This window comes from Anolis sagrei, chromosome 2 (assembly GCF_037176765.1).
Source record: "Anolis sagrei isolate rAnoSag1 chromosome 2, rAnoSag1.mat, whole genome shotgun sequence".
Lineage (NCBI taxonomy): Eukaryota > Metazoa > Chordata > Lepidosauria > Squamata > Dactyloidae > Anolis > Anolis sagrei.
The window spans coordinates 17,941,813-17,969,136 of record NC_090022.1 but is presented as its reverse complement, the minus strand read 5'-3'; the positions used below and the strand labels follow the sequence as shown (position 1 = coordinate 17,969,136).

The following is a 27,324-nucleotide window of genomic DNA, read 5'->3' as shown; positions in this document are numbered from 1 at the left end:
ATAATAATAATAATAATAATTTGATAAACAACAAGATTAGTACACAGCAAACAAGATCACTATGCCGGCTTTTGTATTCATGCACATGTTGGACACTTCCCAAGTGTCTAAGACTGTGTGATGTATTGGCGAATAATGTGTGCAGATCCAGGTAGGGTGCCTTTTTGCAGATGACAGATGGTAATTTCATTAGCGCCAATTGTTTTTAAGTGCAGGCCAAGGTCTTTAGGTACTGAACCCACTGTGCTGATCACCACTGGGACCACCTTTATTGGCTTGTGCCAGAGTCTTTGCAGTTCGATCTTTAAGTCCTCATATCGGGTCAGCTTTTCCAGTTGCTTCTCGTCAATTAAGCTGTTGACTGGCATTACAACATCGACAATCCACACTTTGTTTTTTCCCACAGTTGTGAGGTCAGGAGTATTGTACTCCAAAGGGACAAATGCAAGATAGTCCACTTAGGCAGAAAGAAATGAAATGCAAAGATACAGAATGGGGGGTGCCTGGTTCGACAGCAGTACTAGCGAAAAAGATCTCAGAGTCGTCCTGGACAAGTTAAACATGAGCCAACAATGTCATGCGGCAGCAAAAAAAGCCAATGGGATTTTGGTCTGCATCAATAGGAGTCTAGTGTCTAGGTCCAGGGAAATCATGCTACCCCTCTATTCTGCCTTGGTCAGGCCAGACCTGGAATCACACTGTGTCCAGAATTGAAGGGAGATGTTGACAAGCTGGAATGTGTCCAGAGGAGGGGGACTGAAATGATCAAGGGTCTGGAGAACAAGCCCTATGAGGGGCAACTTAAAGAGCTGGGCACATTTAGCCTGCAGAAGAAAAGGCTGAGAGGAGACATGAGGAGGGTCATTTATCAAGATGTGAGGGGAAGTCATAGGGAGGAGGGAGCAAGCTTGTTTTCTGTTGGCCTGGAGACTAGGATGCTGAACAATGGCTTCAAACTACAAGAAAGGAGATTCCATCTGAACATGAGGAAGAACTTCCTAACGATGAGAGCTGTTCAGCATTGGAACTCTCTGTCCCGGAATATGGTGGACGCTCCTTTTTTGGAGGCTTTTAAACAGAGGCTGGATGGCCATCTGTCGAGAGTGCTTTGAATTCAATTTTTCTGCTTCTTGGCAGGGGGTTGGACTGCATGGCCACAAGGTCTCTTCCAACTCTATGATTATATGAAAACTCTGTCAGTGTGAATTTGGAAGTCCCAAAATAGTTTGAAATGTTCATTTTGAAAGTCATGGTGAAGGGTGCACGGGTGTGGGGAAGAGGTTTTATTTTGTGGGATAGGGGTTTTGGGATGAGTGTATGGTCTGCTGTGTGTAAAATGCCATGTGCTGATTTTCTTAATGTTATGGAAAAAAAATTGAATAGCAAGCTTTGACAGAAAGTAGTGGAAAACAGGCAGAAATAGCAAGTCTATGAGTATTAAGTTAAGTAACTGATAATAATTTGTACTCAATGTCAGAATTAAATGGTTGATTGTCTAAGGTAGATTGGCATGTACACATCAAAAATATTGTAATCTGATTATATCTGCCATGATTTGCTTTTCTGTTATGTGCCATAACAAAAATAAACAGTTTTATTTTTTTAAAAAAAAGAAATGTTCATTTTGTGTAACTTTTTCAGGCTTGTGTTCCCACCAATTTGTTGTCGCAGTCAGATGGTATTTGTAGCACAAGTTCCAGTGGATCATCTGAGCAACAGTATTATGCCTCTGCTTATAGTATGTCTGCGCAATCTTGCAGCAGCTGATCTATTGTTTCATCTGCTTCTTTGCAGAGTCGATCTGTCGTCGACTTTTCAATTCTGGCTTTGATGGCATTGGTTCTAATGGCTTGTTCTTGGGCTGCCAGAATCAGTCCCTCCGTCTCCTTTTTAAATGTTCCATTTGTGAGCCACATCCATGTTTTTTCCTTGTTCAATTCTGCTCTCAATTTTTCCCAGGAACTGTTCCTGGAGAGCGTTTTTTGCCAGTTTTCTCAGTACCTACTATTTGTCTTAAACAGTTCCGGCCCAAGATGCCTATCTGACCGCATCTCGACCTACGAGCCCACCAGGACTTTGAGATCTTCCGGGGAGGCCCTGCTCTTGATCCCGCCTGCTTCACAAGCACGGCTGGCGGGGACGAGAGATAGGGCCTTCTCGGTGGTGGTCCCTCGGCTGTGGAACACCCTTCCCGTGGACATCAGACAGGCTCCTTCCCTGTTGATATTCCACAGAAAATTAAAAATCTGGTTGTTCAAGAAGGCGTTCGAACAAGAAGTGCAATGATTGGTAATGACTATAGGAATGGAATAACGGAAAATGATATTGGATTGTGGTTTGGACGACGAGACGACGCTGAATGGTTTCGTAATAATGACAATGTTTTGTATAATGCTTTTTGTATAATGTTTTTTGCATAATGGTTTGAGAATTATTTTTATACTGTGTTTTGTATTTTGTTCTTCCCATGTTGTACACCGCTGTGAGTCGCCCTTGGGCTGAGAACAGCGGTATAGAAGCAAAGTAAATAATAAATAAATAAATAAATAAATAAATAATTTTGCACTTTCAACTGTTTTCTACTATTGACTTCCATCAATTATTATTAGGAAGTGTAGACTCATAATCTAACTCAAAGCAGATAACCTGGGTTGTATGCTTTCATAACATGGATTATATGGCAGTGCAGATCCAGCCATGTACAAACAGTCACAAAAGATGTCAGCAATGTCCTCTATTAAATCACTGTGGAGCCTCTCCTAGCTTGCGTATTTGACCTTATTCATAACTTTTGTAGAAGTGATATAGAAACGTGATGTATATATTCAGTTTTATCATATTTATTTACTGTATTGTTATAAGTGTTTTATTTAACTTACTATAGAGTGTAATCATGTTTTATCAAGCCTTTTTATTTGGTTTGTTATTTTGATATAGCCTAAGGGCTAATCAATAAATTTCTTGAACAATGTCAGCAATGAGTAATGGAAATGAAAGGAATAATATATAGAAAGACAAATTCATTAGCAGCCTGAAGTCAGCCGCTCACATGCAAGATGCACTTACACTGTAGGATTACACCACGCCTTATCTACACTGCTTTGAACTGAGTTATATGTAAGTGTAGACTCAATGATGCTAGTGTAAACTGTTACAGATAAATAATATAAAATCATGGAACTTGTAGTTTGGTGAGGCATGAGCACTCTTTGGCAGAGAAAGTTAAAACTCCGTAAAACTACAACTCCCAGCTTTGAGCCATGGCAGTCGTGTCAAACTGCATTAGTTCTACTGTGTAGTTGCACTCTTAGTATCCAACCCATTTTCAGTACAGGGAAACAGTGAGATCCACTTACCTTTGCCTGGTGTTTTCAATGTCCTAAGAAGAAAGAGACAGAAGAAGTGGCTTGTTCAGTACTTGCCAAAGGTTCTTTTAAGAATATTCTTACCCAAAGTGTGGATACTTTTTAAATGTGGAAATGTACAAATGCATGTCTGAACAGTGCTGTTTATGACAAGGGTTTTTAGATCTCTCTCGTTCATCAAGTCACCATGAAGCAAAGCAGATTTGGCAGCAAATTATAACTATTATTACAACAAAACGTGATACAAGTTGAGTATCCCTTTTCCTGAATTGCGTGGGACAGAAGTGTTTTGGATTTCCCCCCCTGTTTGTTGGAATACCCAAATCTAACCACAACATATGTGTAAGTTTAACAAGGCAATGCCCAGAGCTCATCTATATATATAAATCTGTTAGGTTGGTTCAACGGGACAGCAAAACTCAAAAACCCCCCAATGAAACTTAACCAAAATTCCCATGCCCATAACACAACCCACAAGGTACAAACATATCTACTCAAAATGAAAAACAACACAACAACACACTCACAAAACGGCAAAACAACAAAACTAAAAAAAACCCCAACGAAACTTAACCAAAATTCCCATGCCCATAACACAACCAACAAGGTACAAACATATCTACTCAAAATGAAAAACAACACAGCAACACACTCACAATACGGCAAAACAACTGAGCATGCGCATTGGCGCCCAGCCACAAGTTCCCTGGGCGCGCCACAGCCTTCCGGCCAATGTTCCCTCTGCGGAAGCCATGCCCACTCCAAGCCCCGCTGCGCCGCTTCCCGCACACACACACACCCTGCCGCATGCACACACACAACCCCACGCTCCATCACTCCCCCGCCACCGCACACACACATGCAACCCCATGCTCCATCACTCCCCCGCCGCCGCACACACACACGCAACCCCACGCTCCATCACTCCCCCGCCGCTGCACACACACACGCAACCCCACTCCCCCGCCGCTGCACACACACACACAACCCCACGCTCCATCATTCCCCCCGCCACCGCACACACACACGCAAGCCCACGCTCCATCACTCCCCCGCCGCCGCACACACACACGCAATCCTACGCTCCATCACTCCCCCCGCCGCCGCACACACACATGCAACCCCACTCTCCATCACTCCCCCACTGCCGCACACACACACACAACCCCACTCCCCTGCCGCCGCACACACACACGCAACCCCACGCTCCATCAGTCTCCCCGTCGCCGCACACACACACGCAACCCCACGCTCCATCACTCCCCCGCCGCTGCACACACACACGCAACCCCACTCCCCCGCCGCTGCACACACACACACAACCCCACGCTCCATCATTCCCCCGCCACCGCACACACACACGCAACCCCACGCTCCATCACTCCCCCGCCGCCGCACACACACACGCAATCCTACGCTCCATCACTCCCCCCGCCGCCGCACACACACATGCAACCCCACTCTCCATCACTCCCCCACTGCCGCACACACACACACAACCCCACTCCCCTGCCGCCGCACACACACGCAACCCCACGCTCCATCAGTCTCCCCGTCGCCGCACACACACACGCAACCCCACGCTTTATCACTCACCCGCCACCACACACACACGCAACCCCACGCTCCATCACTCCCCCGCCGCCGCACACACACACGCAACCCCACGCTCCATCACTCCCTCCGCCGCTGCACACACACACACAACCCCACGCTCCATCACTCCCCCCGCCGCTGCACACACACACGCAACCCCACTCCCCCCGCCGCTGCACACACACACACAACCCCACGCTCCATCATTCCCCCCGCCGCCACACACACACACGCAACCCCACGCTCCATCACTCCCCCGCCACCGCACACACACATGCAACCCCACACTCCATCACTCCCCCCGCCGCCGCACACACACATGCAACCCCACGCTCCATCACTCCCCCACTGCCGCACACACACACGCAACCCCACTCCCCTGCCGCCGCACACACACACACAACCCCATGCTCCATCACTCTCCCCATCGCCGCACACACACACGCAACCCCACGCTTTATCACTCCCCGCCGCCACACACACACACAACCTCACGCTCCATCACTCCCCCCGCCGCCGCACACACACACGCAACCCCACGCTCCATCACTCCCCCGCCGCCGCACACACACACACAACCCCACGCTCCATCACTCCCCCCGCCGCTGCACACACACACACACAACCCTACACTCCATCACTCCCCTGCCCCAATCTTACCTCCTTTTACTTCACGCTACTTCCAAACCCCACCCCGCCCCTTCCCGCCCTGTCAAAATCCAGGAAAGATAGGAAAGAAGGAAGAAAGAGAAAGGGAGGTAAAGAAAAAGGTGGAAGAAAGGAAAGTTAGAGAAAGAAGGAAGAAGAAAAGGAAAGATGGAAGGAAAGAAAAGAGAGACAGCAGAAGAGAAAGAAAAAGGGGTGAGGTAGGAAAGAGGTAGAGAAGGAAGAAATGAGAGACAGAGGGCGGGAAAGAAAAAGGGGGAAGGAAGGGCGAAGATGTAGAGAAAGAGGGAGGGAAGGAAAGAAGGAAAGAGAGAAGGAAGAAAAGAGACCAGAAGAGAAAGAAAAAGGGGGAAGGAAGGAAGGAGAGAAGGAAAGAAAAAAGGGAATGAAGGAAGGAAAGAGGGAGTGAAGGAAGGGGGAAGATGTAGAGAAAGAGAGAGGGAAGGAAAGAAGGAAAGAGAGAAGGAAGAAAAGAGACCAGAAGAGAAAGAAAAAGGGGGAAGGAAGGAAGGAGAGAAGGAAAGAAAAAAGGGAATGAAGGAAGGAAAGAGGGAGTGAAGGAAGGGGGAAGATGTAGAGAAAGAGGGAGGGAAGGAAAGAAGGAAAGAGAGAAGGAAGAAAAGAGACCAGAAGAGAAAGAAAAAGGGGGAAGGAAGGAAAGAGATAGAGAAGGAAGAGGAGAAGGAAAGATGGGAGGGAGGGAGGGAGGGAGGGAGGGAGGGAGGGAGGGAGGGAGGGAAGGAAGGAAGGAAGGAAGGAAGGAGGGAAAGAAGGCGAGAAAGAGGGAAGTTTGGCCACAGCAACGCGTGGCGGGTAAAGGTTGTTATTTCTATTATTATTATGCTATTATTCCTATGAGACCCTTTTAGGGGGAATGGGAGAGGTGTCAGGTCCCAGAGGCAATGCATTGCATTATTGTTATTGTTATGATGGTGGTGAAATAAAAGGAAATAAAAAGTGAAAGAAGGAAGCAAACAGGGAGGGAAGAAAGGCAAAGGAAGAAAGGGGGAGGGAATGAAGGAAAGAGAGAAGGATGAAACCAAGTAGTGAAAGAAGGAAAGAAAGAAAGAAAGAGGTAGAGAAGGAAGAAAGGAGAGAAAGGGGGAGGAAAAGGAGGAAGGAATAGGTAGGTACCTCTCTTTCATAATAGTCAAGATATCTACCTCAACTTTGATAAGTTTTACTATAGGCCACAGCAACACGTGGCAGGGCACAGCTAGTTTTATATAATATTTTAAATAATTCAATGCAATAATAATAATAATAATTATTATTATTATTATTATTTCATACCCCACCAACCATCTCCCCTAGGGAACTCGGGGTGGCTTACAAGGGACATGCCCAAGATTACAATTAAAACACACATGTTGACCAATTAAAACATCAGATAAAACAAATAATAACACAATTGAAAGCAATATAAAAACAATACGGCTGAAAGAAACATAGCTGAGCTACAGATTCAATGAGTGCAATACATTTTTACAGGAGCGCAGCAAAGTGCAACAATACAGTAAACTGGGCAGCAAATAAAGTTTGTGTACAGTAAACCCCAGAAAGCAAACTTGTCACTATCTCAACTCTCCATGTGGATGTTTTTGGGTTTTGAAGCACAGTATGTCCTTGGATCTGTACAACTGGTATCAACAGTTTTATTTATCTATGTTTAGAGGCTTTTAAATAGAGGCTTAATGGCCATCTGTCAGGAGAAATTTGATTGTGCTTTTTCTGCATGGATGGGGGTTGGACTGGATATCTCTTGTGGTCTCTTCCAACTCAATGATTCTATCATAGGGCTGACATAAATCATAAATGTCTTGAAGGCACAGAACAACAACAAATTGAAAATTTAGGGATGCTATAGGAAGCAGGATGCTACAATTGGAATTATAATACTATAATTATGAGTAGATTCCAGGTTTAATTGGATGTTTCCAGTTTCTTATTTTTTTCTATTAAAACAAGTCATACCTGCAGGAACTCACTCATTGGCTTCTGACTCATTTTCTCTATCTCTGCAATGAGATTTTGAAATCTGGAGAGTTCCTTGGCCACCCGGGCCAGCTGCTCCTCTCTTTCCCTTATAATCTCCTTCTCCACCTCCTGCAATTGGGCCAGCAGATGTTTCTCTTGTTCTTCCAGAAACTGATGCAGTTCTCTGAATTCTGCCACCATGTTTTCCCTTTCTGCTCTTGTATGCATCTGAAACAAAGAGATGGGGCAGGAAAAATAAATAGGATAGGGCATGCGTATCAAGTTTGCACATGACACCAAACTAGGAGGGATAACGGATACTCTAGAGCAGGGGTCCTCAAACTAAGGTCTGGGGCCCGGATACGGCCCTCCAAGGTCATTTACCTGGCCCTCGCCCAGGTCAACTTAAATCTGAAACAACTTGAAAGCACATAACAATGACAACAATCCTATCTCATCAGCCAAAAGCAGGCCCACACTTCCAATTGAAATACTAATAAGTTTATATTTGTTAAAATTGTTCATCATTTTAAACATTGTATTGTTTTAAAGTGGGTTTTTTTGCACTACAAATAAGATATGTGCAGTGTGCATAGGAATTCATTCATGTTTTTTTCAAATTATAATCCGGCACTCCAACAGTTTGAGGGACAGTGACCTGGCCCTCTGTTTAAAAAGTCTGAGGACCCCTGCTCTAGAGGACAGGATCAGCATTCAAAATGACCTCAACAGATTAGAGAGCTAGGCCAAAACTAACAAATGAATTTCAGCAAGGACAAATGTAAGATACTACACTTAGGCAGAAAAAAATGAAATGCAAAGATACAGAATGGGTGATGCCTGGCTCGACAACAGTCCACTCTCTGAAAAGAGAAGGTGGGAGGAGACATGACAGCTATATATAAATATGTAAAGGGTTGCCATAAGGAAGAGGGAGCAGGTTTGTTTTATGCTGCCCTGGAAACTAGGATTAGGAGCAATGGGTTCAAATTACAGGAAAAGAGATTTCATCTGAACACTAGGAAGAACTTCCTGAGAGCTGTTCAACAACTGTTCAACAGTGGAATTCTCTGCATCGGTGTGTGGTAGAAGCTCCTTCCTTGGAAACTTTTAAACAGAGGCTGGATGGCCATCTGTCAGGGGTGCTTTGTTATTTTCCTGCATGGCAGGGGGTTTGACTAGATGGCCCATGTAGTCTCTTCCAACTCTATTATTTTATGATTCTAAGTTGGCATACCGCTATCTTTTGCAGCATTTCAGGAAGATGATGCCAATTGTACAAAAAAAGGTAACATCTGACATTTCATTAAAATCTCATAAAAATTTAGAGACAATGCAGTTCTCAGAGACTTTCAAAGATCTGCCCTTTTGGTGACTATTTTATATTTGGGTGATCTTAGGCAAGTCTCACTCTCTTAGCCTCAGAGGAACGCAAAGGCAATGCCCTTTTGAACAAATCTTGCCAGGAAGACCACATGATGAGTTGGAAATGACTTGAAGGCATACCATAACACATTTAGCATAGATACTTTTACATACATGTGCACTTTACTTGAGTGATGCAAAGTTTCTGGGGCTGTGGACTTACTCAGAATTGAGTTTCTTTGGGAGAAGTAGATTATAATAATTTCTGGGTTCAAATGACAGGAAAGGAGATTCCACCTGAATGTTAGGAAGAACTTCCTGACCATAAGACCTGTTCAACAGCCTCGAGTCACCTTTGGGCTGAGAGGGGTGGTATATAAATATGGTAAATAAGCAGTGAAACTCTCAGCCTCGGAGTTTGTTGTAAGCTCCTTCCTTGGAGGCTTTTAAACAGAGGCTGGATGGCCATCTGTCGGGGGTACTTTGATTGTGCTTTTCCTGTATAGCAGGGGATTGGACAAGATATTTCAAATCTATGATTATATATATTAGCATTATTTACACTTATAAACAGACTGAATATAAGATGAGTAAATAAATAGTGCAGTCACCCCACACATTCTATATCAATGGATTCAATAAAGGTGCAAAAATATTCATTTCCCCCCAAAAATTCAAAAAGCAAATTTTACCAGGGTTTGAATCACTGTCCCCAGCTGGAAACCCACTGGGGCCCCATCTGCCATATGACCGAGTTTCTGAATCCAGATTATCTGATTTGAATTGGATAATATGGCATAGTAGGCTGATATAATCCAGTTCAAAGAAATTAATCTGGATTCAGAAACTGGCAGTGTAGGTGCAGCCTGTGTGATCCTGAGCAAGTCAACTCTCTCAGGTTCAAAAGAACATAGAGGCAAATGCCCTTGAAAGACCCCATGATTGCACTGCCTTATTTGTCTTTCTGGCATTACAGTTCTATATAATTTTCTTCCAGCACCACATTTCACATGAATGGTAAAGTGGAAGGAGAGCAATGACCAATCTCAATAAAATAGTGAAGAGCAGAGACATCACACTGGCAGCAAAGATCTGCATAGTAAAAGCTCGTAGTATTCCCCGTAGTAACCTATGGATGTGAGAGCTGGACCATAGGGAAGGCTGAGTGAAGGAAGATGCTTTTGAATTGTGGTGTTGGAGGAAAGTTCTGAAAATGCCTTGGCCTGTGAGAAGATCCAACCAGTCCATACTTCAGGAAATAAAGCCAGACTGCTCATTGGAGGGAAGGATATTAGAGGAAAAGAAGAAGTACTTTGACCACATAATGTGAAGACAGGAAAGCTTAGAGAAGGCAATTATGATGGGGAAAATGGAAGGAAAAAGGAAGAGGAGGCGACCAAGGGCAAAATGGATGGATGGTATCCTTGAAGTGACTGACTTGACTACGAAGGAGCTGGGGGTGGCCATGGCCAACTGGAAGCTCTGGCATGGGCTGGTCCATGAGGTCACAAAGAGTTGGAAGCGATTGAATGAATAAACAACAAACCATATGCTTGAGTAGAGGCTTCTAGGGAAAGCTCTTATTAACCAAAAAAGTTTATTCGGGTTTGGCAGATTTATTGTGCAGCTCAAAAAGGGTTGTTTTCATAGAGAACAGGGTGGAGGGTGGGCTGGACTAGGGGAAGTTATGCCTAATATGCTAATGAAAATTGAGCTAATAGGAAGTTACTAGTGTTTGATGCCTTTAATGCTTTTACAGAGTTTTTAAAATGTGTGTTAATTGTTTTTAATTCTGTTTTAATTTTGTTTATGTTCATTGTGGCATTGAATTGTGCCAGTGTAAGCTGCCTTGAGTTGCATTTGGGCTGAGAAAGGCGGCATAGAAATGCAGTAAATAAATAAATGGCGACGGGGGGGGGGGGGGGGAGCCTTGTTCAAAGAGATTCTGAAGTTTCATCTTGACAAATGGGATAAAATCCTGCATATTATTTGAACTGTGTAATCAATAAATGTGCGGCGAAGTTAGCACCTCTTTGCTTCCTAGTAAAATTGACACTTACAAGTAAGTTTTGGCCTTCCTTTTTTATCTTTTCTGTATTTGCTAGAATGTATTCTTCTCTTTTCTTTAGTTCCCATAAGTTTCCATGTAACTTCTCCTGAAAAGACACAAAAGTTGTTAGTTTGTTTTTCTACTTTTTTAAAAAAGAATTATTTCATATTTCTCCATTTCCAAGATGCCATCAATGGTTAGACACATATTAATTTCAGTACCACCAACAGAAAAAATGATACACGCAAACACACACACATAGGTATATGTTGGAAACTGCTTTAATTTCCCTTAGGGCAGTTTCTCAACCTAGGATCGCGAGAAGTGTCAGAAGAGTTGCCAAAGACCATCAGAAAACACAGTATTTTCCGTGGGAAGTTTGGCCCAATTCTATCATTGGTGGCATTCAGAATGCTCTTTGATTGTAGGTGAACTATAAATCCCAACAACTACAACTCCCAAATGTCAAGGCAAAAACGGCAAAAACTATGGGCATATAAAATATCAGGAAAATCTCCTATTAAGAGCATGGGACTCCCCAAAAGATTAGCAAATAACTTAGAAGAAAAGGGATTAAGGAGGGTAAAAGATATGTGGAAAAAAAATGGAGAGATAATTAATTGGCCAGAGTTTTTGGAAAAAGGGGGAAAGGAGAATTGGTAAAAATTAAGAGGGATTTGAGAAAAGGTTACAAAAAGAGGTTGGACACCCCACTGAAGAATTAAAGGTAGATAAATTGCTAAACACAAGAGAAAAAACAAGTAAAGGAACAGTGGCAGAAATACAATTGAATGGTAGAAGATAAGGAGTTTATGATTACAGCAATACATAACAAATGGAGTGGGGTTAAATCTTTACGGACACAAGAAATAGAGAAAATAATTAGGAACATGAATAAAATAAAAACAGAAAAATATAATGAATTAGAAAAAAGATGGTATTAAGATGGTATAGAACCCCTGAACAACTGGCTTATATGGTAAGAAAAAGGTACTTATTCACATATGTGGTGGGAGTGTTCTGAAATAAAACAATTCTGGCAAATGATACAAGCAAAAATTCAGGAGATATTGCAGATAAAAATTCAAATTAATAATAATTTGCTACTATGGGGAGTTTTGGATCACCCAAATATAACAATCAATTACCAGGAGTTATTGAAAGTAACAATAAGAGCAGCACATGCGGTGATCACTAGACGATGGAAACACAAATCGAAATGGACATTAAATAATTGGAATGATTATGTGTATGATCAAGTGTTGTTAGTTATTATGGGAATTATGACTAAGCAAGCAACAAGAACGGATAAACAAAACAACATTACAAATAGGTGGAAGGTCTACTTCAACTGGGTGAAAAATGGAGGAGCCAACGATTGCATCAAAGAAAAAAAATACAAAGACTGCACCAGTGGCTGGATCTGCAAGATTAGTAGAAATAAACTGTGGTTGAGGAGGGAGGGAATGAAAAATATAATTTACATTAGTGTAAACTAGCATAATGCCATTAATATTTGTTGAACTATTCGAGATTTATGTTTGTAACACTTGGAATATGGTTTGCTGATTTGTGTTTATACCACAATAAAATATGGGTTTTTTTTTAAAAAAAATAGTTTGTAGCTGATAATCTATATCAGAGTGTCCCAACATATCTTTAATATTTTGTGTTCTCTTATGGATGACTATAGGAAGGTTCCCACAGCCGGGTATATCACTTACAAGATTCCAGTATTTTTTCACAATTTTAATTACGTGTTTGGACAAGTTGGTTAATGTAAGAGGCCATACCAGTCTATTGTCTCTGGGTTTCGTTTTGTCCCCCAAAAGGCTGGTTCGGGGACTTTTGGTACCTTGATGCTAGTTTTGTTAATGAGATGCTCTGGACAGCCCTGAACTTGGATCTGAACTGATCTTTAACTTTTTCAATACTAAGATCGTCTGGAGTGGCCCTGCTCTTCTCCCGCCTTCTTCACAGATGCATCTGGTGGGGAAGAGAGACAGGGCCTTCTCAGTGGTGGCCCCTCGGCTGTGGAAAGCCCTCCCTAGAGATATTAGATTGGCCCCTTGCTTTTTAATATTCTGTAAAAAAAAGTCAAAAGCTTGCTTTTTGAGCAAGAGTCACAAATGCAGTGTAACAGGCAAATATAGAACAACGGAATGATGTGATTTGGCATTGATTTTAATAAGGAGACGCTGGTGATATATGTTTTATATGTTTTTATTGGTTCTGTTTGATTTTTATATTATATGGTAGATGTTTTTAAGTATATTTTATGGTATCTGGACATCAAATTGTTGCCAACTGTAAACTGCCTTGAGTTGCCTTTGGGCTGAGAAAGGCGATATACAAATATGGTAAATAAATAAATAAATAAATACGATTCTCGAGATCCTGTTGTTGGGTACAGTTGTGTTTAATTCCCAGCATTTATAAGATAGGTTATTTTTAGAGGTAAGCTGTGAAAACTGTTAAGGTAAAGGTAAAAGTTTTCTCCTGACATTAAGTCCAGTCATGTCTGCCTCTGAGGGCTGGTGCTCATCTCTATTTCTTTTTCTCCCCCCCCCCCCCCCTCACCCCCCTGGAACAGCAATTTTAAATCATGTCATTGCATCAATTTAACCGTGTGGAAAGCCTGGTTCAAAATGCTATATCTGTTGTCTCCGTCTATTTTGTCAATTAGCACAGACCATTTCCTAAAGCAGTCTTGTTCTATTTGACTATTTATATACTTGTTTTTCCTTTGATTGATAAAATCATTAATTATATATTCTGATAGGCCCACCAGGTTTTCAAATCCCATTTTGTATCATCTCTCCATCCCCGGGCTATCGTGGCCTGTATTGCGGCTGTAATATTTTAAGGCCTTGCATGGTCTGGGGCCGATGTACCTGAGGGACCGCGTCACCCCCCACCAACCCCAGAGATCCCTCCGTTCTGAGGACCAAGATCTATTGGAAATCCCCAGTGTCAAGACCTTGCGTCTAACAGCAACCAGACGCAGAGCCTTCACAGCAGTGGCACCATCACTCTGGAATACTCTGCCACCTGAAGTCCGTGCCTTGCGGACTTACTAGCTTTCCGCAGGGCATGTAAGACATACCTGTTTCGACAGGCTTTTAATGCTTAATATTGCTGTTTTTAAATTGTTTTTAAACTGCCTTTAAATTTTGTTAGATTTTAGCCATTCTTGTAAGCCGCTCCAAGCCCCAGGGGAGTGGCGGCATATAAGTTTAAATAATAAATAAATAAAAATAAATAAATAAATATATTTTAGGATTTCTCTCCAATTATTGTTATCTTCCTTTGCCTTTATGGTGAGGGACATGAATCTGGCTTTATCCCACATTAATTCTTTCCCTATTATGTCTTCCATTACCGTCCTTATTTTACAATAATAGTTCTGAATCTTTCTACAATCCCACCACATGTGGGAGAATGAACCGATCCCCCCACAGTTGTGCCAACATTTGTTTGAGCTATTTCCCATTATGTTTGCTAATTGGGTGGGGTTCTATACCTTTTGGAGATTATTTTCCTTTGGGTTTCTTTGACACTCATATGTTTAATTTTATGAATATTGTCAATCCAAGACCCAATTAATTTCTCACTAAGTTTTTCTCTTGTTTCCAATTTTCTATAAGGGTTGTTTTTGTTTTGTAAGTTATACATTTTTAACCTTGTGGATATATCTCGGAATTTCTTTCCCCATGTGTTAATCTCCATTTCTAAGCTGCAGAGCCGGCATTGTCCATAGACACCTCCAAGGTCATATGGCCGGCATGACTACATGGAGTGCTGTTACCTTCCTGCTGGAGTGGTACCTATTTATTTACTCTCATTTGCATGTTTTTGAACTGCTAGGTTGGCAGGAGCTGAGACTGACAGCAGGAGCTCACCCTAGAATCATAGAATCAAAGAGTTGGAAGAGATCTCATGGGCCATCCAGTCCAACCCCCTGCCAAGAAGCAGGAATATTACATTCAAATCACCCTTGACAGATGGCCATCCAGCCTCTGTTTAAAAGCTTCCAAAGAAGGAGCCTCCACCACACTCCGGGGCAGAGAGTTCCACTGCTGAACGGCTCTCACAGTCAGGAAGTTCTTCCTCATGTTCAAATGGAATCTCCTCACCCTGCTCCCCTGATTCAAACCTGTTATAATGTAAAAATGCATTCCTGTCTGTGAGTTTTTGATAATTATTGACAATCAATTTATTGGTTTTTAATGGCCAAAACATCTAAGTAAGCTATATTGTATTAATTCATATGGCCAGTAAATTTAATCTGAGGATGAATGGTAATAGCCTATATTAATGGTGGAGGCTCCTTCTTTGGGGGCTTTTAAACAGAGGCTGGGTGGCCATCTGTTGGGGGTGCTCTGAATGCGATTTTCCGGCTTCTTGGCAAGGGGGTTGGACTGGATGGCCCACAAGTTCTCTTCCAATTCGGAGTCTATGATTCTAAGGCAGCGTTTCTCAACCTGGGGGTCGGGACCCCCAGGGGGGTCACAAGGAGATGTCAGAGGGGTCATCAAAGACCATCAGAAGACACAGTATTTTCTGTTGGTCATGAGGGTTCTATATGGTTAGTTTGGCCCAATTCTATTGTTGGTGAGGTTCAGAATGCTCTTTGTTTGTAGGTGAACTATAAATCCCAGCAACTACAACTCTCAAATGTCAAGGTCTATCCCCCCCTCCCCAAACTCCACCAGTGTTCACATTTCGGCATATTGAGTATCCGTGCCAAATTTGGTCCAGATCCATCATTGCTTGAGTCCACAGTGCTCTCTGGATGTAGGTGAACTACAACTTCAACTCTCAAGGTCAATGTCCACCAAACCCTTCCAGTACTTTCTTTTGATCATGAGAGTTCTGTGTGCCAAGTTTGGTTCAATTCCCTCATTGGTGGAGGTCAGAATGCTCTTTGAGTGTAGGTTAACTATAAATCCCAGGAACTACAACTCCCAAATGACAAAATCAGTTACCCCCCGCCCCAACCCCACCAGTATTCAAATGTGGACATAGCATGTATTTGTATAAAATACATCCTGCATATCAGATATTTATATGATGATTCATAACAGTAGCAAAATTATAGTTGTGAAGTACCAACGAAAATAATTTTATGGTTGGGGGTCACCACAACATGAGGAACTTGTATTAAGGGGTCGCGGCATTATGAAGGTTGAGAAACACTGTTCTAAGGTCTTTCACCTCTTTAGAATCATAGAATCATAGAATCAAAGAGTTGGAAGAGACCTCATGGGCCATCCAGTCCAACCCCATTCTGCCAAGAAGCAGGAATATTGCATTCAAATCACCCCTGACAAATGGCCATCCAGCCTCTGCTTAAAAGCTTCCAAAGAAGGAGCCTCCACCACACTCCGGGGCAGAGAGTTCCACTGCTGAACGGCTCTCACAGTCAGGAAGTTCTTCCTCATGTTCAGATGGAATCTCCTCTCTTGTAGTTTGAAGCCATTGTTCCGCGTCCTAGTCTCCAAGGAAGCAGAAAACAAGCTTGCTCCCTCCTCCCTGTGGCTTCCTCTCACATATTTATACATGGCTATCATATCTCCTCTCAGCCTTCTCTTCTTCAGGCTAAACATGCCCAGCTCCTTAAGCCGCTCCTCATAGGGCTTGTTCTCCAGACCCTTGATCATTTTAGTCGCCCTCCTCTGGACACATTCCAGCTTGTCAATATCTCTCTTGAATTGTGGTTCCCAGAATTGGACACAATATTCCAGGTGTGGTCTAACCAAAGCAGAATAGAGGGGTAGCATGACTTCCCTAGATCTAGACACTAGGCTCCTATTGATGCAGGCCAAAATCCCATTGGCTTTTTTTGCCGCCGCATCACATTGTTGGCTCATGTTTAACTTGTTGTCCACGAGGACTCCAAGATCTTTTTCACACGTACTGCTGTCGAGCCAGGCATTGTCCCCCATTCGGTATCTTTGCATTTCGTTTTTTCTGCCAAAGTGGAGTATCTTGCATTTGTCACTGTTGAACTTCATTTTGTTAATTTTGGCCCATCTCTCTAATCTGTCAAGATCGTTTTGAATTCTGCTCCTGTCCTCTGGAGTATTGGCTATCCCTCCCAATTTGGTGTCGTCTGCAAACTTGATGATCATGCCTTCTAACCCTTTTGTCAAAGAGTGCTGGTGCCTCACTCCAGCTCCCTGGATTGCACAGCACTGTGTCATGGCAGTTCAAGTAATGTCAAGCTGCATTAATTCTGCAGTGGAGATGCACCCAAGGATGGAAGCTTCCCTACCTTCAACTCTTGGGCAGCCTCTTCTGCAGGAACCACCTGATGATCTTTGTGCTCCTTGGCCCGGTCGCAAACCACGCAGATGGGGCTCTGGTCCTCCTTGCAGAAGAGCTTGAGGGGCTCCTGGTGCTTCTGGCAGAGCCTTTCCTCCCCCCGGAGGCTCAGTTTCTTGGTCAATTCCACGAAGTTGGCCAAGGCCCGGTTGGGGATGAGCTGCTGTGGCTGCGCTCTCGCCCTGCACTGGGGGCAGGAGGCCTTTTGCTTCGAGGGCCCCCAGCATTGGACTAGGCAGGCACGGCAGTAATTGTGCCCACACTCTACAATGGTCACCGGATCCCTGAAATAGTCCAGGCAGATGGGGCAAGTGGCCTCCTGGCAGAAATTCCCCACTGGATTTCCAGAAGCAGCAGCCATGGCTCTCACTTTTTCTTTGAACAGCAAAGTTGGTTTCACTTTCTCTCTTTACAGAAGCTGGGCGAGGCTTCCCTTTCCTGGAAATCACACCGAATCTTTGCTGAGTTCAAACCATGCCTGTGTCATGTGGGGTAATCTGCTCAATTCAGGCAAATCCCATCCACCCTGCCCTATAACCCAGGTTCTGAATCCAGATCATCTGCTTTGAACTGATTATATGGCAGTGAAGACTCAGCCAGTTTTAAAATTGGGTTGTTGTGAGTGTTCTGGCCATGTCTGGCCATGTTCCAGAAGCATTCTCTCCTGACATTTCACCCACATCTATGGCAGGCATCCTCAGAAGGTGTGAGGTCTGTTGGAAACTAGGCAAGCGAGGTTTATATATTTTTGAGAATGTCCAGGGTGGGAGAAAGAACTCTTGTCTGTTGGAGACAAGTATGAATCTTGCAATTGGCCACCTTGATTAGCGCTGAATGTCCTTTCAGCTTCAAGGTCTGGATGCTTCCTGTCTGGGGGAATCTTTTGTTGGGAGCTGTTAGCTGGCGCTGATTGATTTTTGACTGGAATTCCCCTGTTTTCTGAGTGCTGTTCTTTCTTTACTGTCCTGTTTTTAGAGTATTTTTAATACTGGTAGCCAAACTGTGTTCATTTTTGTGGTTTCTTCCTTTCTGTTGAAATTGCTTGTGGATTTCAGTGGCTTCTCTGTGTAGTATGTAGTCTAATGTTTTCCCTTTCAGTTTTCTTCTCTCTGTCTCTCTCTCACTCGCTGTCTCTCTCTCTCACACACACACACACATGCACACGCTTAAAAATGTCTTGTCTTTTAAGAAATAGTTTTCCCCAGAAACAAAAATAGCTTTTTATGGTAAGCTAGAATGGGCTTTCAGTCATTCAAATGTCATTTTTTCTAATTTTGTTAACAATAAAGCCAGTGTTGAAACCGTAATGACTGCATCTTAATGAATGCAACATCCTTTATACAATTTTCATTTCTTTGGATGTGTTTGACAAGATTCTTTAAACAGGAATTTAGATCCCAGAATTCCCATGTTGTTTAGGGCTTTATAGGTGATAACCTGCACTTTGAATTCAGACTGGAAACTTATTGGCAGCCAATGGAGCTGCTTTAATTGGGCCATCGTGTGCTCCCCATAGTTAGCTCCAGTTAGGAGCCTGGCTGCCGGTCTTTGCACTAATTGCAGTTCCCGAGCCGTCTTGAAAGGCAGCCCCATGTAGAGTACATTGTAATAATCCAGTCTAGATGTAACTAGTCAGGCTTTTTGAGTATGGTTGCAGCTGGCACACAAGCTTTATCTGTGCAAAGGTCCTACCAGCCACCACCACCACTTGAGCTTCAAGTGTCAGGGCTGAATCTAGACTGCGGACTTGTGTCCTCAGGGGGAATGTAACCCCATCATGCACAGCTAACCACCCTATGCCTTGATCGGCCTTGTGACTGACCAGAAGGACCTCTGTCTTCAGCTTGTTAGCTCTCATCCGGTCCATCACAGCTGCTAGGCACTGGTCCAGGATCCGGGTGGCAGAGATCGCAGGGCAGGATCAGAATTCAATGTATTGCTTCGTTTGCCAAGACGTTAAGGAAAATCTTGCAAATCTGACACATATCAGTTTCAAGCATTAATGTTTTATGTACATTTGACAAACATTTGAAAGAACAGATATTTGCTGGTGTAAATTATGATCCGCAATCTTATTGGTTGAAAGGTTCATTTATTTACAGTTCGTGACTGATGCATAGTATTATGAAGCCAACTCAGACTTTAAGGGGGTCAACTCCAAGGAGAGATGACCCTTAGTTCCCACCAAAGAGGGAACGCTACCTTGGCAAGCCTTCAGGGAAGCCTGATTCCAGCAATTTTATTGATATTAATAATTGAAATGAGACTCTTGCCAAGGCGAAGAAGTGGCACCGAGGTTTATTAGCGATTCAGCTGCAATCGGATGCATTGTAGGAATAGTTCCACTGCAAGCATAGCAATACAGAATTTTACAGGCATTTTTATAGGCAAAATACAGGTTTGAAAGTTTCAAAACTCCCTCCCTCTTCAGCTCCTTAGCAAATCAGGGAGAGGGAGGCAGGATGGAAGAGGGGCATTGTTTTGGCCAGCAAAGGTGCGATTTTCCTTAAGAAAGGTTTTCCTGCTTTTGATCAGATAAGGAGTGTCCTTGATGGGTTTCGGTAGAAGGAACAAACAGGGTCAGGACAGGGGACCCCGGGGGTCGTTCCTGTCCTTTTGTGAATCAATCAAAGTGTCCAAATAGACTTCCCTGCCCGCCAGACAAAACTCAGAGAATGGGAAAGGAAATCTCAACTTGTTATTGTCCATGCAGATGTGGAATAATCAAGTAAGTTTCCAGGGAGGCGGTGGTCCTGCCTCAGGCATTTCAACAGTCCTGGGTCACATTTTTTAGGGCAAAAGTGAGGGGGTAAGACAGGAGGACAAGCAATGTTTCATAGCAAGATACATACATTCAAATAATAAGCATTTCATAGCAACAAAAACCCCATCTTCGTCCCACATCCCAAGTATATTTAATAAGAGGATTAATCTTCATGAAGAAGCCTGAAGTCCAATGTTTTAAAAGGTCTTTGAGGAAAGTTCATGAGGGAGATGGTATGTACTGAAGTCCAAGACATGCAGGCAGAGAGTCCATGATCATTGGGAAGGCTGGCAGATGAAACCCCAGCTGTGCTGCAACTGAGTCACACTTTGGTCCTTGGGAAACTACAACTCTCATGGAGGGCAGAAGTCCCAAGATCCAGCCGTTTCCCAAAAGCCTCGTGGGGTCCTTGTTGTTGTCAGTGCCTTGGCAATGTGACCAAGACTTGACCCTTGTTGTGTAGTCTGGTGCCCTTGCCCTTTGTAGAACTATAAGTCACTATCCCTTATTTGGGGGGGGGGTGCTCGACATCAATTACAGGAAAATTAAAGAAGAATTCTTCTTTAATTCTTGAGTCTGTCTCCTGTATTCATACTGCCCCTTTCTGTCTTCAAGTTGCACATTAGTTCAGGATGGGATGGTTACATGTGAATGGTTCTGTCTTTGTTACAAATATAGAGATTTTCTTCTCTTTAAAACCAAGTATACTTGACAGGATCTGAATCTCTGCCAAGATACAACTGTAGCTTAGCTACCCTCCACTGTGGCCTTGTTGTTGTTCATTCGTTCAGTCGTCTCCGACTCTTCGTGACCTCATGGACCAGCCCACGCCAGAGCTCCCTGTCGGCCGTTACCACCCCCAGCTCCCTCAAGGTCAGTCCAGTCACTTCAAGGATGCCATCCATCCATCTTGCCCTTGGTCGGCCCCTCTTCCTTTTGCCTTCCACTTTCCCCAGCATAATTGTCTTCTCTAGGCTTTCCTGTCTCCTCATGATGTGGCCAAAGTACTTCAACTTTGTCTCTAGTATCTTTCCCTCCAGTGAGCAGCCAGGCTTTATTTCCTGGAGGATGGACTGGTTGGATCTTCTCGCAGTCCAAGGCACTCTCAGAACTTTCCTCCAACACCACAGCTCAAAAGCATCGATCTTCCTTCGCTCAGCCTTCCCTAAGGTCCAGCTCTCACATCCGTAGGTGACTACAGGGAAGACCATGGCTTTGACTAGGCGGATCTTTGTTGCCAGTCTGATGTCTCTACTCTTTACTATTTTATCGAGACTGGACATTGCTCTCCTCCCAAGAAGTAAGCGTCTTCTGATTTCCTGGCCACAGTCTGCATCTGCAGTAATCTTTGCACCTAGAAATACAAAGTCTGTCACGGCCTCCACGGTTTCTCCCTCTATTTTCCAGTTGTCAATCATTCTTGTTGCCATAATCTTGGTTTTTTTGACGTTTAGATGCAACCCGGCTTTTGCGCTTTCTTCTTTCACCTTGATTAAAAGGCTCCTCAACTCCTCCTCGCTTTCGGCCATCAGAGTGGTGTCATCTGCATATCTGAGGTTGTTAATGTTTCTTCCAGCAATTTTCACCCCAGCTTTGCATTCATCCAGCCCCGCACATCGCATGATGTGTTCTGCATACAAGTTAAAAAGGTTGGGTGAGAGGATGCAGCCTTGCCGGACGCCTTTCCCAATCTTGAACCAGTCTGTTGTTCCGTGGTCAGTTCTGACTGTTGCTACTTGGTCCTTGTACAGATTCCTCAGGAGAGAGACAAGGTGGCTTGGGATGCCCATCCCACTAAGAACTTGCCACAATTTATTATGATCCACACAGTCAAAGGCTTTAGAATAGTCAATGAAGCAGAAGTAGATGTTTTTCTGAAACTCCCTGCCTTTCTCCATTATCCAGCGGATATTGGCAATTTGGTCTCTCGTTCCTCTACCTTTTCTAAACCCAGCTTGAACATCTGGCAACTCTCGCTCCATGTATTGCTGGAGTCTTCCTTGCAGGATCTTGAGCATTACCTTACTGGCATGAGAAATAAGGGCCACTGTACGGAAGTTGGAGCAGTCTTTCGCATTTCCCTTTTTTGGTATGGGGATATAAGTTGATTTTTTCCAGTCTGTTGGCCATTCTTGTGTTTTCCATATTTGCTGGCAAATGGCATGCATCACCTTGACAGCATCATCTTTTAAGATTTTAAACAGTTCAGCTGGGATCCCGTCGTCTCCTGCTGCCTTGTTGTTAGCAATGCTTCTTAAGGCCCATTCAACCTCACTCCTCAGGATGTCTGGTTCTAATTCATTCACCACACCGTCAAAACTATCCTCGATATTATTATCCTTCCTATATAGATCTTCTGTATAGTCTCGCCACCTTCTCTTGATCTCTTCAGCTTCTGTTAGGTCCCTGCCATCTTTGTTTCTTATCATACCAATTTTTGCCTGAAATTTATCTCCAATGTTTCTAATTTTCTGGAAGAGGTCTCTTGTCCTTCCTATTCTGTTGTCTTCTTCCACTTCCATGCATTGCTTATTTAAAAATAGTTCCTTATCTCTTCTGGCTAACCTCTGGAATTGCGCATTTAACTGGGCATATCTCCCCTTATCCCTGTTTCCTTTTGCTTTCCTCCTTTCTTGGGCTACTTCCAGTGTCTCAGCAGACAACCATTTTGCCTTCTTGGTTTTCTTTTTCTTTGGGACGTACTTTGTTGCCGCCTCCTGAACAATGTCTTGGACTTCTGTCCATAGTTCTTCTGGGACTCTGTTTACTAAATCTAGTCCTTCAAATCTGTTCTTCACTTCCACTGTATATTCGCTAGGAATGTTAGTGAGATCATATCTAACTGGTCTGTGTATTTTCCCTGATCTCTTTAGTTTTATTCTAAATTGGGCAATAAGAAGTTCATGATCTGAGCTACAGTCAGCCCCAGGTCTTGTTTTCACTGACTGGATGGATGTCCGCCACCTTTGGCTGCAAAGGATGTAGTCAATCTGATTTCGGTGTTGACCGTCTGGTGAGGTCCATGTATAAAGCTGTCTTTTAGGTTGTTGGAAGAGAGTGTTTGTTATACACAGCGAGTTTTCCTGGCAGAATTCTATCAGCCTGCGTCCCGCTTCATTTTGTTCTCCCAGACCATGCTTGCCTGTGATCCCTGTTGTCATTTGACTTCCCACCTTGGCATTCCAGTCTCCTGTAATGAAAATAATGTCTCTTTTTGGTGTATTATCCAGTAGGTCCTGCAGATCCTCATAGAACTGATCTACTTCTGCTTCTTCAGCAGCTGTGGTTGGGGCGTATATTTGGATCACTGTAATGTTGAAAGGCTTTCCTTGCACTCGAATTGAGATCATTCTGTCATTTTTTGGGTTGTATCCAAGCACCGCTTTAGCGAATTTCTTATTAATTATGAAGGCTACTCCATTTCTTCGATGTTCCTCTTGTCCGCAGTAGTAGATCTGGTGGTCATCTGATGTGAAGTGGCCCATTCCAGTCCATTTCAGTTCGCTGACCCCCAGAATGTCTATCTTTAGTCTTGACATCTCACCAATAACAACATCCAATTTGCCCTGGCTCATAGATCTTACATTCCAGGTTCCTATGGTGTGTTGATCTTTAGAGCATCGGATTCGTCGTTCACCTCCAGTACCGTCGGCCGCTAGCCTTCCTTTCGGCTTTGAGCTAGCTGCGTCATCACATCTGGGGCTAGTTGAACTTATCCTCTGCTCCTCCCCAGTAGCATTTTGGCCATCTTCCGACCTGGGAGTCCCATCTTCCAATGGCATACCGACATATCTCTGGTTGTACTGGTCCATTTAGTTTTCTTGGCAAGGATACTGGAGTGGTTTGCCATTGCCTTCCCCAGGGATCACGCTTGGTCTGACCTCTCTGCCACAACCGTCCCGTCTTGGGTGTCCCTTCACGGTTTCGCTCATGACATCATTGAGGTGCTCAAGCTCCAGCGCCCCGACAAGGCGGTGATCCTTTGCTGGAGCCACTGTGGCCTAGCTAACTACAAAATCCAGCTATTTCTTCCCTAAATAGCTGTACCCAGTTTGCTACAGCTTACTTCACTGGCAAACTTAAGGCAAACTGCCTACTCTTAACACGAACTCCTAAAAACTTCTCTAATACTGCTCTAAACTCTAACATCAACAGACTGACTGAAAAAGCCCTCTTCTTTCCCTCCAAACAGTCTAAACTCCGCCCCCCTTTAATAAACCAATCCTGGCTGTTCTAAGGCTGACTCAGGCCTAGGCCACTCCCCCTCTCTGAAATGGTGCTTTCCCTAAACTAAAATGGCTCCTGCTGCCCTCTGCCAGGCCTTCTAAGGCTGAAACTAACTAGCCTGCCTCTCCTAGGCCCTGCCATCCAGGCTGGAAAGGTAAGGGATCTTTACACTTCTCACCAATAATGAATTGGATGAGGAATGCAATCCAGATAAGGCAGAGGTAATCCTGATCAGTTAACAGGCAGATCAGGGCATAGAGATTCAGCTTATGTTCGATGGGTTATATTCACCCTTTGCAGTTTTGGTGTACTCCTGGACTTAGCTTTTGAAGCATGTCTGCTTACTATTTATTTATTTATCGTGTCATCCACAACCAGAACATTATATTACATTTCTAACAGAACAAAACAAACAAACAGATTAAAAAAAACACACAAATTTTGCAGACTTGGTAGTTGATTAAATGTCCTTTGACCAGTATCTGGCCACTTGGAGTGCCTCTGGTGTTGCCACAAGAAGGTCTTCCATCGTGCATGTGGCAGGGCTCAGGTTGCATTGCAGCAGGTGGTCTGTGGTTTGCTCTTCTCCACACTCGCATGCTTGAAAGTTGAATATGTAAATATAGGGCAGCATTCATTTGACTTCTAAATTCATGTTTGGTGCAAACGTCAGTTGAAAAGGTCTTTGGATATTGTCTGTGCTCCCCTTTCCTTCTCATTAGAATCAAATAGTTAGTTGCTTGTGGTTTTATTTTAAAATCTATATATATAAATTTGTTAGGGGCATCCAACGAGGAAACAAAACTCAAAACCCCCCCCAACGAAACTGTACCAAAATTGCCATGCCCATAACACAACCCACAAGGTACAAACATATCTACTCAAAATGAAAAACAACACAACAACACACTCACAAAACGGCAAAACAACAAAACTCAAAAAACCCCAACGAAACTTAACCAAAATTGCCATGCCCATAACACAACCCACAAGGTACAAACATATCTACTCAAAATGAAAAACAACACAACAACACACTCACAAAACGGCAAAACAACAAAACTCAAAAAAACCAACAAAACTTAACCAAAATTGCCATGCCCATAACACAACCCACAAGGTACAAACATATCTACTCAAAATGAAAAACAACACAACAACACACTCACAAAATGGCAAATCAACAAAACTCACAAACCCCCCAACGAAACTTAACCAAAATTGCCATGCCCATAACACAACCCACAAGGTACAAACATATCTACTCAAAATGAAAAACAACACAACAACACACTCACAAAACGGCAAAACAACAAAACTCAAAAAAAACCAACGAAACTTAACCAAAATTGCCATACCCATAACACAACCCACAAGGTACAAACATATCTACTCAAAATGAAAAACAACACAACAACACACTCACAAAACGGCAAATCAACAAAACTCACAAACCCCCCAACGAAACTTAACCAAAATTCCCATGCCCATAACACAACCCATAAGGTACAAACATATCTACTCAAAATGAAAAACAACACAACAACACACTCACAAAACGGCAAAACAACTGAGCATGCGCATTGGTGCCCAGCCGCAAGTTCCCTGCCGCGCGCACACAGTTCCCTCTGCGGAAGCCATGCCCACTCCAAGCCCCGCCGCGCCGCTTCCCGCACACACACACACCCGCCGCACGCACACACACAACCCCACGCTCCATCACTCCCCCCGCCGCACACACACATGCAACCCCACGCTCCATCACTCCCCCACCGCCACACACACACGCGCAACCCCACTCCCCCCCGCTGCCGCACACACACACGCAACCCCACGCTCCATCACTCCCCCCACTGCCGCACACACACACACAACCTCATGCTCCATCACTCGCCTGCCCCAATCTTACCTCCTTTTACTTCACGCCACCTCCAAACCCCACCGCACCCCTTTCCGCCCTGTCAAAATCCAGGAAAGACAGGAAGGAAGGAAGAGAAAGGGAGAAAAAGAAAAGGGGGAAGGAAGGAAAGTTAGAGAAAGAAGGAAGAAGAAAAGGAAAGAAAAGGAAAGATGGAAGGAAAGAAAAGAGAGACAGCAGAAGAGAAAGAAAAAGGGGGAAGGAAGGAAAGAAGTAGAGAAGGAAAAATGAGAGACAGAGGGAGGGAAAGAAAAAGGGGGAAGGAAGGAAGGAGAGAAGGAAAGAAAAAAGGGAATGAAAGAAGGAAAGAGGGAGTGAAGGAAGGGGGAAGATGTAGAGAAAGAGGGAGGGAAGGAAAGAAGGAAAGAGAGAAGGAAGAAAAGAGACCAGAAGAGAAAGAAAAGGGGGGAAGGAAGGAAGGAGAGAAGGAAAGAAAAAAGGGAATGAAGGAAGGAAAGAGGGAGTGAAGGAAGGGGGAAGATGTAGAGAAAGAGGGAGGGAAGGAAAGAAGGAAAGAGAGAAGGAAGGAAAGAGGCCAGAAGAGAAAGAAAAAGGGGGAAGGAAGGAGATAGAGAAGGAAGAGGAGAAGGAAAGATGGGAGGGAAGGAAGGAAGGAGGGAAAGAAGGAGAGAAAGAGGGAAGGTTGGTCACAGCAATGCGTGGCGGGTAAAGGTTGTTATTTCTATTATTATTATGATGATGCTATTGTTCCTCTGAGACCCTTTTAGGGGGAATGGGAGAGGTGTCAGGTCCCAGAGGCAATGCATTGCATTATTGTTATTGTTATGATGGTGGTGAAATAAAAGGAAATAAAAAGCGAAAGAAGGAAGCAAACAGGGAGGGAAGAAAGGCAAAGGAAGAAAGGGGGAGGGAATGAAGGAAAGAGAAAAGGATGAAACCAAGTAGTGAAAGAAGGAAAGAAAGAAAGAGGTAGAGAAGGAAGAAAGGAGAGAAAGGGGGAAGGAATAGGTAGGTACCTCTCTTTCATAATAGTCCAGATATCTACCTCAACTTTGATAAGTTTTACTATAGGCCACAGCAACGCGTGGCAGGGCACAGCTAGTCTTTT

At 43.7% G+C, this 27,324-nt stretch overlaps 1 protein-coding gene across 1 annotated transcript in view; it reads right to left on the bottom strand.

Annotated features, from left to right (window-relative positions):
- LOC132765698 (E3 ubiquitin-protein ligase TRIM7-like) overlaps positions 1–17,730 on the bottom strand; it is a 29,267-nt gene extending 11,537 nt beyond the window's left edge. Inside the window, exons 1-4 of the mRNA XM_067465372.1 lie at positions 17,297–17,730; positions 11,030–11,125; positions 7,602–7,832; positions 3,357–3,379 (exon numbers count right to left, since the gene is read on the bottom strand). Coding sequence (XP_067321473.1) covers positions 3,357–3,379; positions 7,602–7,832; positions 11,030–11,125; positions 17,297–17,707 — 761 coding nt within the window. The 5' untranslated portion in view covers positions 17,708–17,730. The remainder of the gene's footprint in view (positions 1–3,356; positions 3,380–7,601; positions 7,833–11,029; positions 11,126–17,296) is intronic.
- Between the last annotated feature and the right edge of the window lie 9,594 nt (positions 17,731–27,324).